The sequence below is a fragment of the Sinocyclocheilus grahami genome, unplaced genomic scaffold (assembly GCF_001515645.1).
Source record: "Sinocyclocheilus grahami isolate Dianchi unplaced genomic scaffold, SAMN03320097.WGS_v1.1 scaffold720.1, whole genome shotgun sequence".
In the NCBI taxonomy this organism is placed as follows: Eukaryota; Metazoa; Chordata; class Actinopteri; order Cypriniformes; family Cyprinidae; genus Sinocyclocheilus; species Sinocyclocheilus grahami.
Window position 1 is genome coordinate 1,031,014 of NW_015505899.1, and position 14,503 is coordinate 1,045,516.

Consider the following 14,503-nt stretch of genomic DNA (forward strand, 5'->3'; position numbering starts at 1 on the left):
CAAATTGTTGCATTAATTAAGACATCTGTGTACAAGTCAATACACTTTTTAGTGAAATAGTTCATAAAAACTTGCAAAAACTGTCCAATTAATGCAATGCTCTGTTTAAATCAGGGGTACTTAACAAGGGGCTAGGGCTGGGCGATATAGCTAAAAAATGTATCAACGATATAATGTTTCATATCGCTCAGTATCGATAATTATTGACATTTTTTATAACCTTTTTTAAAACAAAGAGCAATAGACATTTTTTTTTACATTTAACCACTGTATTTTTAAATTAACACAATTTGAGACAAACAACAAATATTTTGTTTTTGTTTGAACAGTCAAACACAAAATAAAATTAAACAAATATCTTATTTCTAATGTTTTATATGCAGATTAAATAGGTTAAACGTTTGGCTTGTTTCCCGAGGCCACAGGAGGGCGCAATGAGCAAAATAATGCAGCACATTAAATTGTCAACACAAGGAAATAACTGTCTATAAAAAAAAATGCATTACGTCTAAATTAACTCATATAAATCAAATATAATTTCGTAAATTGCATAAACAATTATGAACAAAACAGCATCATGTATATGCATTGCTTAATACAAAGAGCCGAATCGCCCATCACACAGATTGCCTTTAAAAACATATGAGACGCAGTGAAAAGGAATAAACCTCCACAAATTCGTGACGTGTTTTTTCTAAAAGTTTAAACTGTTTTAACTTTGCATGGTTTTCTATACATCTCTTGTGTGAGACGCGAGTGCAGCAGTCATATTTGTCCGTCTAGAAAATGCGCTGAATATGCGTTCTGTGTGTTGGTTTCGGTTTTAACCTAATCAAGAACTTCTACACATTGAACTATATTTCTCTAATATTTTGAATGAATAACGCAGCAACTGCGCATCTCGTGGGCTAGACTAACGTTAACAAAACAAACTACAACGTCACTTACATCATCATCACCGCATCTCGTGCTCCACTGATGACGCTCCCTGACGCACACCTAACATTCGATTGTACTATTTTTGCATTCAAATGCAAATGTTTATTTTAAATTCGACTAATATTAATTTTTTTATTCACGATCTGCTCATCACAGGCAGGCACAGCACTCATGTTTGTGTTTGCTGTCTGCATCATTCATAGTATGTGCCTATATCACTATGTCGAACAGTTTTTATATCATTATCGACGAAGGTGTACCGTCGATAAATATCGATACCGTGTTATTGCCCAGGCCTACAAGGGGCCTCTGGAAATTTCCAAGGGGACATCAATATGTCTTAAAATGATTTAAAATATGATATTTGTCATCTTAAATGACCCCCTCAACAACTTTTTTTCTTTGAAGAATAAGGGTCACCATGGTCTTGGAAAACCGAGATATATGAGGAGAAAAAAAGGAAAGGAAAGGAAAAGAGGAACGGATGTGACATGTGGCCAAGTATGGTGTCCCATACTCGGAATTTGTGCTCTGCATTTAACCCATCCAAGTGCACACACACAGCAGTGAGTAGTGAACACACACACACTGTGAACACACACCCGGAGCAGTGGGCAGCTAATGCTGTGGCGCCCGGGGAGCAGTTGGGGGTTCGGTGCCTTGCTCAAGGGTCTCACCTCAGTCGTGGTATTGAAGGTGGAAGAGAGTGCTGGTTATTCACTCCCCCCACCTACAATCCCTGCCGGTACCGAGACTCGATCCCGCGACGTTTGGGTTACAAGTCTGCCTCTCTAACCATTCTAACCATCATTTACTACGTGGCAAAAGCCGATCGGCTTCTGCTGATTCTGCAGCCAATTAGATTGCTTGCTCAATATTTAAATAGTCTGGTTCAGTGTTTGTTGTAAGCTGGTCCTGCAGCGCACATGCATCTCAAACCCTCCACCTCCCTAGCTCCACATGTCTAGATCTGCTACGGGATTTATGTATCCTTATTCATGCAGCAACAGAATATTTTATATGCTCACAGAAGCATATATATATAGTCTGTGTATTTATTGGCAGTAGCAAGTCCATACTTGCTCTGAAGCAACAGCATGCGTAGCAGATCCAGTCCGCCATGACCAAATACAGTACGTTAACACTGTCATAACACTGTTTATGCTAAAACTATTCAGAGAGTTGTCATGCTCCAAACATAAAAGTGTGATTTTTAGACCTGGAAAACTCATGTAAATTAAAAAAACTCCATTTCAGTTACAGTAGGTATTGCCCAGTAATTAATAAATGTGTGAGTTTTCCTCCAGGACAATAGAGGGTGACGTGTGAGACTGTCTTACCAGAGAAGCATTCCAGGAAATCTTGCTCCAGTTTAATAGCACGGTCCATACCTTTCCTGGCTTGTTCCTCAGTTAGTCGCGTGTTGATCTCTCTGGATAAAATAGCAGAAGCCCCATCAAATGTCAGTTAAACGTTGTTTTTTTTGTCATTTAACTGTTGTTAAACAGTGTTGGGGAAAGTTACTTTTAAAAGTAATGCATTACAATATTGCGCTACTCCCTAAAAAAAGTAACTAATTAAATCCATTACTTTACTTTTGAGTTACTTTTTAAATCTGGGATGGGCTTGCTTGTTTGTTTTTAATATAAAAACAGTTACTTTTTGGCAAAGGTAAAAGCCCTTTCACACCAAAAATGAAATGAATATGTCTTAGGCTAAAGGAAATGTAAATTCACGTCTGTAAAGTAGAAGGCACTGCTCAAACCATTCTGGACTGCATGAAGAATAGGATGCAGGAATAGGACACTCTTCAGCAATAAAAAAATGAAACACAAATATTACGTCTATCTAAAGTTGTTTTTTGCTTATTAGTATGGTTGAATTGGATCATCAAAGATATTGGTTAATAAAATTGGATTGAATACATAAGGGATATTTGTGTTATTTAACATATGTAATTATTGCAGGTTTTTGTCATACATATATGTTATTTATTTGAAAAGTAACTCAGATATTTTCTTGTAAATTAAAAAGTAATGCATTACTAGTTATTCTAAAAAAAGTAATCTGATTACGTAACTCGCGTTACTTGTAATTCATTAACCCCAACACTGTTGTTAAATATATGTAGTTGTTTGTTGTTTCGTACAGGACGTTCTCCAGTGATTTGGGCCGTACGAAGATGGCGATTGGGTGAAGCTGTGCAGCCTGTAGCCTACGAACTGCATTTGCGGACACATCCAGAATACAGTGCTTTCCCTGCTGCTCACAAACAAAGAGATATCCAGATGCAGGAATAGGACACTCTTCAGCAATAAAAAAATGAAACACAAATATTACGTCTATCTAAAGTTGTTTTTTGCTTATTAGTATGGTTGAATTGGATCATCAAAGATATTGGTTGATAAAATTGGATTGAATACATAAGGGATATTTGTGTTATTTAACATATGTAATTATTGCAGGTTTTTGTCATACATATATGTTATTTATTTGAAAAGTAACTTGTAAATTAAAAAGTAATGCATTACTAGTTATTCTAAAAAAAGTAATCTGATTACGTAACTCGCGTTACTTGTAATTCATTAACCCCAACACTGTTGTTAAATATATGTAGTTGTTTGTTGTTTCGTACAGGACGTTCTCCAGTGATTTGGGCCGTACGAAGATGGCGATTGGGTGAAGCTGTGCAGCCTGTAGCCTACGAACTGCATTTGCGGACACATCCAGAATACAGTGCTTTCCCTGCTGCTCACAAACAAAGAGATATCCATATTAAGATTTACACAAATGATACACAAGTTTATTGTTTTGTCCAAAACTCAGATCTAACCTGTTCCGCCACCTCTCGGACGCTCTGAACGCTGGTTCCATACAGGTGACTGTTGTACTGGCCCGCCTCGATGAAATGATGATTCTGAATGTCTTTCTCCATCTGTTCCCGCGATGACACAAAATGGTAGTCCCGCCCATCCACCTCATATTCCCGCTTGGGTCGTGTCGTATCTGAGAAGAGCGATGACATCATCTTGTGAGTATGATATCAGTTACGCTTAATATGACAGCTGTGTTGAAAATGGCTAAATTTTGTTTGAGCTCTTTATTGCTTCTTATAAGTGAAGAGACTGTCCGCAGAAAAAATCTGGGAAAGGTTCTGAAAACTGATATGTTTTTTTCAGATACAACTGTGACAGCAAGATTAGATTAAATATGTATAGGGCCTTATGATTTCCACAATGTAAAAAATGTGGACAGAATCATGAAATCCAGTCATAAAAATGGAATTTGGCAAATTTTGGATGAATAAATCAAAAGTAGGGCTATCTGAATCAAATCATGACATGGACTAGTGTCTGTGAATTTTAAACCCATTTAAATATGAAGTCTGTGGGAATTAATGGTGCCGTTTTGTTGGTACACACTCAAGCATGTGTGATGCTCGTCGTGTTTTCAACGTCTGCCGTCTCACTATATGAAGACATGAACACATGAACTTTATTTCCAGAGTTGCAGTGAGAGTCATTTCACTTGATTAACAATAAACCTCTCTTTAAGGAAGGAATTTTTCATTTTCATATGATTACATTTTAAAAGATGAATTACTCTGCTAATATTTTAAGCCTTTATTTGATTACCACCATTTTTGATGATAAATGTGAATTAAATCATAAATCAAAAAAGAGACATCACAGAATTTCTAGAAAATAAATAAATAAATAACTATTGTAAAAAATGTACTTAATAAATTGAATAAAAGTTTCATGATTTTAATGAATTAAACTTTTTTTTTTTTTTTTGGTTGACTAAAATGTAATTTAATCATTAAAACGACATCCAGAACAATTAAAATAATAATTACAAAAAAAACTGAATTTGGGAAAAAAATAAGATAGAATTCAGGAAAAAATAAAAATTAATTTCAAAGGACCCTATTTGTGCTCAAGGATACACCTCAAAATTTGATTCCTCAAACCTCACAAACTTTGCGTCCTAATTCCCGGAAATTGCGTTAAGCCAAATCAGATTTTTGGCTGATTTTTAGAAGGCTCTTGTCTTCTTTGTGAGCAATATGCCTCTGAGCATGACAACAGAGTTGAAGAATACTTACGAGGGACACAAGATCCAAACTTGTCTGGGAACTCAGACAGCAGGTCATCATTCACTCTGTCCTTCACCGGGCCCAGAATAATGATCGGCCTCGCGTAGTGCACTGAACAGGATGAGAGACACAAGAGAGACTATGTGATTACAAAATGGAAATGAAGAGAAATAATATCAACAATATGAAAGATCAGTGGCTCAGTTCCCAACCCCAGTAAGCTGCCTACAAAGACCACTTTTCTAGTGCTGCAACAATTAGTCTACATCATCGACAATGTTGACTATAAAAAACTGCCAACAAATATTTTTGTTGTCGAATAATCATTTGATCTCATATGACCCAAAGTAAGGGTCTGCAATAATGCGGTTTGACCAGTGTGGTGCTGTAGCGCAAGACTGAAATTCAGTGCTCTCTGATGCAATCAAACAAAAGAAGACACGCTTATGACACAATGAATCTGTGAACCCATGAACACAATGAACATGAAAATGAATCCGAACCAGCAGAGTGTGGGAAGATTTTACAAAATTACGAACAAAAAAAGCTGTCATGTGCAAAGGCCCTGATATTCTCAAGGCAAAGTTCTTTTGTTCTTTGGTTAGGGGTAAAAAGAAGTATGATATCTGCAAACAGTGTTAGCGAACATCCAAACGCCGCAGAGAGCAGTTGCACATTTAGATGAATGTGCAATATGTGCTGCGAGCTTTCCTCTCAATAACCAAGTAAACACACAATAAAATGTATAGAGTTAGAAAACAGCAGTTAAGAAAGCATCTCATCATAGCAATGTGGATATGTTTGCATGAGCTCTGCAATTAGCACTACAGTAAAGTCACATTTTAACCAAAATATATTACCAACATTTCATGAAGACCCTAAAGTATCATATCAACTTGTGGAAAATGGGCACCTGATGTCCCCTTTAAAGCAAGCAGCTTTACAGTATTAAACATGCTAAAACCGTATCAGTGTCCTTTTCAGTTAGAATTACAACTTGGGTTTTCTGCTATAAAGCAGCTCTGTATGTATATGAATATGTATAAAATACACCACGTGCGTAATTATTAGGCACGTTGATATTTTCAGTCTGAGTTAAACCTATTTTTTGGCTCATTTCATCTGTAAAAGAAAACATGCCTAATAATTCTGCACACCTGAATATAAGGAGTTTTTCACTTCCAGCCTTCATGGACAATTATATATCACTTATAAATGATTAAATACAAAATTAATAGTAGTTATTAAGATAGATGTGGTTTGGAATTGGTAAAATGTGCTTGGAAAAAAAATATGATCAGAATATCAACGTACCTAATAATTATGCATGCGGTGTATGTACAGTATAACTCAATGTTTTAACAAATTGCAAAATCTAAATAATTAATCAAAGCCTACTGATTAATTGGTGAAATAATTGAAGATTAGTTGATTACTCATTCTAATAATCACCCTACATATTTCATACTCCCCACACAAAAACTGTTTTTTGAACATAATATCAGTGTCCTTTTCAGTTAGAATTACAACTTGGGTTTTCTGCTATAAAGCAGCTCTGTATGTATATGAATATGTATAAAATACACCACGTGCGTAATTATAAGGCACGTTGATATTTTCAGTCTGAGTTAAACCTATTTTTTGGCTCATTTCATCTGTAAAAGAAAACATGCCTAATAATTCTGCACACCTGAATATAAGGAGTTTTTCACTTCCAGCCTTCATGGACAATTATATATCACTTATAAATGATTAAATACAAAATTAATAGTAGTTATTAAGATAGATGTGGTTTGGAATTGGTAAAATGTGCTTGGAAAAAAAATATGATCAGAATATCAACGTACCTAATAATTATGCATGCGGTGTATGTACAGTATAACTCAATGTTTTAACAAATTGCAAAATCTAAATAATTAATCAAAGCCTACTGATTAATTGGTGAAATAATTGAAGATTAGTTGATTACTCATTCTAATAATCACCCTACATATTTCATACTCCCCACACAAAAACTGTTTTTTGAACATATTATTATTCAGTAATGAAAAGTATCAATAACAGTAGTTACATCTAAAAATATGTTTTACATCAAAATTCAAAATATTAGAATCAACTTTCAGCGTTAGTGTGCTATTTGTCTTGCTCTCATCTGTGATATTTGTTTGAGTGGTTGCTGTCTATAGAGTGTCTGAATTGAATCACATACAGTATGAGGTTTTTATTTCATTTAGGATGCTGCCTATATAGACAGAACGCAAGGCATCTCACTAGGGTTTGAATCAGAGCAAGCATATAAAATGACACAACATATGGTGACTCAGTCAAGTTATCCAACCTTCCACTTGTGCAAGTGTCTCGTAACTCCGTACTGGCTCTTCCCTTCCTGAAAGACAACAAATACACATACATCAGTTTATGTTTGTAATACATGCAACAAAAACAAAACATTTAACTCTGTATCAGTATTCAGGGCTCTACTGTGCGGTTGTAACTCACCCTGTGAAAGTGTACTGTCTCGACTTCGGTCCTGTCAAAAGGATATAGAGGGTACAATGCTTATTAAATTGTAATAGACTGTTTCCTGCATCAGTTTAGATGTAAACATCCAGTTATTGCAGCATTTGTCATGGCCTAAAGGGGTTAACAGCCCATAATAAAAGTGTAGGAGATGCAGTGCTAATGCTGCCCCCAAGTCCTGTCAGAATGATTATATTTATGAGATGAAAGTAGATGATTTAGATGAAAATGTATTATAGTTTAAAGTCATATTAAAATGCAGTTAGCTGAACTTTAGAGTGCTTTTAACCCACTTAAGTAGGACTTAAAGACATCTTTATACAGGCGCATCGCAATAAATTAGAATGTCGTGGAAAAGTTAATTTATTTCAGTAATTCGACTCAAATTGTGAAACTCGTGTATTAAATAAATTCAATGCACACAGACTGAAGTAGTTTAAGTCTTTGGTTCTTTTAATTGTGATGATTTTGGCTCACATTTAACAAAAACCCACCAATTCACACATCTCAACAAATTAGAATATGGTGACATGCCAATCAGCTAATTAACTCAAAACACCTGCAAAGGTTTCCTGAGCCTTCAAAATGGTCTCTCAGTTTGGTTCACTAGGCTACACAATCATGGGGAAGACTGCTGATCTGACAGTTGTCCAGAAGACAATCATTGACACCCTTCACAAGGAGGGTAAGCCACAAATATTCATTGCCAAAGAAGCTGGCTGTTCACAGAGTGCTGTATCCAAGCATGTTAACAGAAAGTTGAGTGGAAGGAAAAAGTGTGGAAGAAAAAGATGCACAACCAACTGAGAGAACCGCAGCCTTATGAGGATTGTCAAGCAAAATCGATTCAAGAATTTGAGTGAACTTCACAAGGAATGGACTGAGGCTCAAGAGCCACCACACACAGACGTGTCAAGGAATTTGGCTACAGTTGTCGTATTCCTCTTGTTAAGCCACTCCCGAACCACAGACAACGTCAGAGGCGTCTTACCTAGGCTAAGGAGAAGAAGAACTGGAATATTGCCCAGTGGTCCAAAGTCCTCTTTTCAGATGAGAGCAAGTTTTGTATTTCATTTGGAAACCAAGGTCCTAGAGTCTGGAGGAAGGGTGGAGAAGCTCATAGCCCAAGTTGCTTGAAGTCCAGTGTTAAGTTTCCACAGTCTGTGATGATTTGGGGTGCAATGTCATCTGCTGGTGTTGGTCCATTGTGTTTTTTGAAAACCAACGTCACTGCACCCGTTTACCAAGAAATTTTGGAGCACTTCATGCTTCCTTCTGCTGACCAGCTTTTTGAAGATGCTGATTTCATTTTTCCAGCAGGATTTGGCACCTGCCCACACTGTCAAAAGCACCAAAAGTTGGTTAAATTACCATGGTGTTGGTGTGCTTGACTGGCCAGCAAACTCACCAGACCTGAACCCTATAGAGAATCTATGGGGTATTGTCAAGAGGAAAATGAGAAACAAGAGACCAAAAAATGCAGATGAGCTGAAGGCCACTGTCAAAGAAACCTGGGCTTCCATACCACCTCAGCAGTGCCACAAACTGATCACCTCCATGCCACGCCGAATTGAGGCAGTAATTAAAGCAAAAGGAGCCCCTACCAAGTATTGAGTACATGTACAGTAAATTAACATACTTTCCAGAAAGTTTCACAGAGTTTCACAATTTGAGTTGAATTACTGAAATAAATGAACTTTTCCACGACATTCTAATTTATTGAGATGCACCTGTATATAAATTATACATAATTACTGTAGCTGTCTGAAATATGGTTAGTGTACTGCTGAATCTACTGACAAGCATCTATGGTAAACTAAAATATACTTTAACATAATTTCTATTAAGGCTTGTATGTATTTAAGTATATTTATAATTACACACTTGTAATGATGCAGTTTAGTACATTTAAAAATATATTAACTTTAAATGTGATATCAAATAACACTACAGTTAAAATTATATGTGCTTTAGTATGTTAGTAAGTGTACTTATTTAAATTACAAAATATATTTTAAAATTATTTAATTATGTACTTTCAAGTTAAACTTAATTTAAAATTATGACATAGTGCAGTTCTTTGTACTTAAGTGTGTTAAGAAAAAGTTATAAAAGTAGACTCTTTGTAAGCACACTTAAAGAACAGTAATGTATACAATTTTATATATTTATATTTATATACAGTGGTGGCCAAAATTATTAAACACAAGTATTTTTACCAGCTAAAAAAGGTTTTAAGTCAGTTATTTCTATCTTCTGCTGTAGTGTGTCAGTAGGAAATATCAGTTTACATTTCTAAACATTCATTTTGCCATTAATTGTAATAATCCAGTAAGATTTTAGTTTGCACAAGGAGTCTGACAACAGCCAGTGCTCCACACAGAGATCTGATCTCAACATCATCCAGTCTGTCTGGAATGACATGAAGAAACAGAACAAACCGAGACAGACTAATTCCAGAAGAACTGTGGAAATGTCTCCAAGATGCTTCAAGAAACCTACCTGCAAAGCTACCTGAAAAACTATGCACAAGTGCACCTAGGGCAAACGCTGCTATATATGCAAAGGATGGTTACACCAAATGTTGATTTAATTTATTTAATAGAGATTTATGACATTATTTTTGATAGCATCCTCATTTTACAGCATTTTTACACAAGTGCTTAAAACTTTTAACAGTACTGTAGCTTCTGGATTTAGTCTGTCTCAGTTTGTTCTGTTTCTTCATGCCATTCCAGACAGACTGGATGATGAAACCATTTTTTAGATGGTGAAAATACTAGTGTTCTCATAATTTTGGCCTTTGGCCACCAATGTGTGTGTGTGTGTGTGTGTGTTTGTAAAAATAACATAATTCCTACAGTCATTTTATATACAGTGGGTACGGAAAGTATTCAGACCCGCTTAAATTTTTCACTCTTTGTTATATTGCAGCCATTTGCTAAAATCATTTAAGTTAATTTTTTTTCCTCATTAATGTACACACAGCACCCCATATTGACAGAAAAACACAGAATTGTTGACATTTTTGCAGATTTATTAAAAAAGAAAAACTGAAATATCACATGGTCCTAAGTATTCAGACCCTTTGCTCAGCTTCTGGTGAAAAAAAAAGATACGGCCCATTAAACCCCATACCAAAAAAAATAAAAAAAAAAAAAAAAAAACCTTAATCAGCCCCGATCCCGATCCTTGAGATTGGCTTGGGACATCCCTACCTTTATTTCGTTAATATTTTATTATCTGTCAGTACTTTGTCAGTAGTATTTTTTTTAAATATAGTACATAAACAGTTTACTTATTAGATTTGAAATACTTTTAAGATTTGCACTAAATACTCAGTGCAACTACACATACTTTTTTTTCACAAGATAATAAAGTGGCATCTGAAAAAATTTTTAACTGTGTAACATGAGCATGTGGATGTTTTCCCTGGTTTCCTTTTTTTCTACAAATGTCAATTAAGGGATTTTATATATGCATACCACCACAATGCTGAAATGCCCAGGTAAAAGATAGGAAGCTTAAAATATTAATTTCACAGGAAAACCTACAGAGAGCACTGAGCACATGTGCTGAATGCATGTGTGTGTTTGTGAGCACAGTGATCTGTATCTACAGCATGCGCCCTACAGGCTCACAATGCCCAGGAGTTTCAGTGCTTTCATGAAACAACTGTTTGATAGACTCCCATGGGCTGCGAACACACCACTGCTACTCTAAACCCATCACAACTGATTATAGAGTAGAAGAACAAATCTCATAGGAGAGCCAAATGCTTTTGGAGTAATTTAAAGGAAAATATTTGAATGGGATGAACTGCAAGCAGCTGTTTGTGTTTGAGCAAGGATCTTACCCTTTCTTTTGACTTCAACCGTGACCAGTCTTTTCTCTCAACCCTGGAAGAAAGATTGATTTGAATGAATGATTCATGAAGATATATATAGATACACATATAAACAGGAAAATTAACACTGAGGGGGGAATTCCACAAAAATGAAAAAATGCAGTTCACCAACTTGTAAGTGATTCTGAGACTTTACCTAGTGTGATATTGCTTAACTATACCATATCTTATAAAAGAAAACGAATTTTCCCCCAAAAAAATCTTACATTTTGAGGGCATGCTAACTGCATTATAACAGGCTACATCATGCAGTGAATGCGTGGACTCTCGTGGTGTGTTTTTGTGAAGTGAGTGACACTGGATAATGTAATTTCACACATTGTTAAAACAGCAATTAAGATATTATCATAGCTGGCACATATCTCACACCCCTGGTGCAGAAAGCACCTGGTTAAACTGTATTCCAGGTGGTAAATTAAATAGTAAATTTGAGCTGAAATAGCACATGCAAAAATGTTTAGTGAATTCGTCCCATATTCTTTTGAGATTATAGCCATAAAACATATATGTTAACATGAGACTGGTATATAATAAAATATCTTATTTCTGTAATGACAGTGTAAAGCCGATAAACCTGGTTACTTCTGCCTGATTCATAAATGAATACCAAAATGTACGTGATGTAACTTTTTCCTTTTCATGAACTTTTATAATGTTACAAATATTTGTATTTCAAATAAATCCTGTTTAAATGTGGAAAAGAATCCTGAAAAACACAGAACAGCATACGTTGTTTACGTCCAACAGATACTCTCCAAAATGGCACTACAGGGTGACATGGAGGAGACAAATTGTTGAATAAAGTTGTTATTTTTTTTCTTTTGCGGATAAAAAGTATTCTCGTAGCTTCGTAAAATTCCGTCCTTGCTACGTCTCTGGACCTGGGAACATTTCGGCTGTATTGCTGTCTATGGAGGGTCAGACAGCTCTCAGATTCCATCAAAAATATCTTAATTTGTAGAAACGACACGAGGGTGAGTAATTAATGTATCATGGTCTCCACAAAAATAATAAGAATCACAACAATTTTTAACATTAATACTCAGAAGATCACATAATCAGAAAAGTTCCCCGAGGTGGTGAAGCAGATATGGAGAGTGTTTGGCCAGGCTCAGGTGGACCTGTTGCGACTCATATGACATCGCACTGTCCCCTCTGGTTCTCTCTGACTCATCCAGCTCCACTGGTACACATGGCCGAGGCTTCGTCTGTACGCCTTTCCTCCGATTGTTCTGCTCCCGGGAGTTCTGGAGAGAGTGCGCCGGGACGGGGCCCGTCTGTTGTTAGTATCCCCGTCCTGGCCGGGCCAAGTTGGTTCTCGGGCCTGATTTCTCTCCTCGACGGCACTCTATGGGAGATTCCCGTCAGGAGTGATCTCCTCTTACAGGCGGATGGCACACCCTCGGAGCTAACTGCCTGTTTGGAGTTCCTGCATGCCTGTTTATCTGCAGGTTTTACCCACTCCCCCCTAGAGGTCTTCGTGGCGGCCATTGCGGCCTACCACGCCCCTCTCGGTGGCCATTCAGTGGGAAGACACCCTCTTCTTACACGATTCCTCTGCGGTGCGCTGAGGCCGAGGCCTCTGGCCAGAGAAGCTTATGCTAAGTGGTGGATCAGGATGCTATTCCATAGCCTCGAGTCCTCTTATCTCCCCTCTCCTTTGGGGGGTCAAGGCTCACTCCTCCAGAAGTTGGCCTTCGGGATGGCAGGCCCCGCCTACTTTAGCCACTCCTGGCTCCCCTTTCTCTCATCTTAGTTGTGCTCTTTCACACTAGGCAGGGATTTGCAAGTCTGGCAGAGTGGGCATTCTCGTTCCCAAAGCGTTCTCCGATGCAGCTCGAGTTCCTGAAGAGGAACGTCTCAGGTTACGTATGTAACCCTGGTTCCTCGAGGGAACGAGACGCTGCGTCTCGGTGCCATACTTCTGGCATCCCTGCCGGCACTTGCTTCATTCCTGAAGCTGACACCAGCTCCGCCACACGTGCTTTTATAGCTTCCTGGCCATGACGTCACCCGCCTGTGATGTCTCTCCCAGCTATTGGACTGATTTCACATGTTATTCAGAGCGTGGTCACAGAAGGCGTTCCCAAAGTGTTCTCCGACGCAGCGTCTTGTTCCCTCGCGGAACCATGGTTCCCTTTCAGTCAGTCACGTTCTACGTTACATCAGTCGTGACTGACGAATTGGGATCTCACCCGAGAGCCCAATCACCTTCGAGTGTTAACTAAACAAGCCAATGACAGTTGGCGTGCGTGTTTCGCCACGCGCACCCCGCCCCGCAGCGCGGGTATAAAAGGAGAGCGCATTCAAATGCACATCAGCTTTTCACTTCGGAAGCGGAGCCTTCTACAGGATGAATCTCCGTGAGTGTTCGAGAGAAACAGCTGGCGTTGGTGTGACGGCATATCAGCGGGGGTTGCCATCCAGGCTGCTGAAACCTCGGCGGGCTGCAGCTTCCATTCTGCGATCTCGCCACGACCACCCCTGGGCGCTTCAGCGCTCTCTCTAAAAGAGTGTTTCTTTCTAAAAGAGCAAATTCTAAAAGAGCTTCACGAGCGACGGGCGTCTTTTTAAAGATGGCTTCCTGCTCGTGCGTTTCTGGATGTGGTCGCTTCCTGCCTCCATCTGACGGTCATGATCACTGCCTCTCGTGCTTGGGCTTACAGCACGCTGAAGCAGCGCTCATGGATGATAGCTCCTCTGGTTCTCGGAGGACTCCTTCGGTTCATGGTCAGATGGTCAGGGGGGTTACGGTGAGAGCTTCCCCGTCGAGTAAGTCTCCGTGGGCCTCTCATTCCTCAAGCATGTCGCACCATCGCACCACCCCGGACGAGTGTGCTGGGTCCTCGGACAGGGCGGGGTCCAGCATCTTGTGCGGGACACAGGCAGAGGACAGGATGGGGCACCCTCTGGCACCCGCGTCCGGACTTGTGGAATCTCCACTTATGGTCCCTGGACGGGACGCGGAGGTTCTAGGTGGGCTACCTCCAGCGGTAGTAAACACCATCGCTTCAGCTAGGGCCCCGTCTACCAGACAC

General features: G+C 38.5%; 1 protein-coding gene across 1 annotated transcript in view; it reads right to left on the reverse strand.

Annotated features, from left to right (window-relative positions):
* LOC107560322 (disks large homolog 4-like) overlaps positions 1 to 14,503 on the reverse strand; it is a 45,786-nt gene that overhangs the window by 1,983 nt on the left and 29,300 nt on the right. The window contains exons 9-15 of the mRNA XM_016244466.1: positions 11,415 to 11,457; positions 7,538 to 7,568; positions 7,377 to 7,424; positions 5,048 to 5,149; positions 3,773 to 3,945; positions 3,575 to 3,687; positions 2,280 to 2,371 (exon numbers count right to left, since the gene is read on the reverse strand). Coding sequence (XP_016099952.1) covers positions 2,280 to 2,371; positions 3,575 to 3,687; positions 3,773 to 3,945; positions 5,048 to 5,149; positions 7,377 to 7,424; positions 7,538 to 7,568; positions 11,415 to 11,457 — 602 coding nt within the window. The remainder of the gene's footprint in view (positions 1 to 2,279; positions 2,372 to 3,574; positions 3,688 to 3,772; positions 3,946 to 5,047; positions 5,150 to 7,376; positions 7,425 to 7,537; positions 7,569 to 11,414; positions 11,458 to 14,503) is intronic.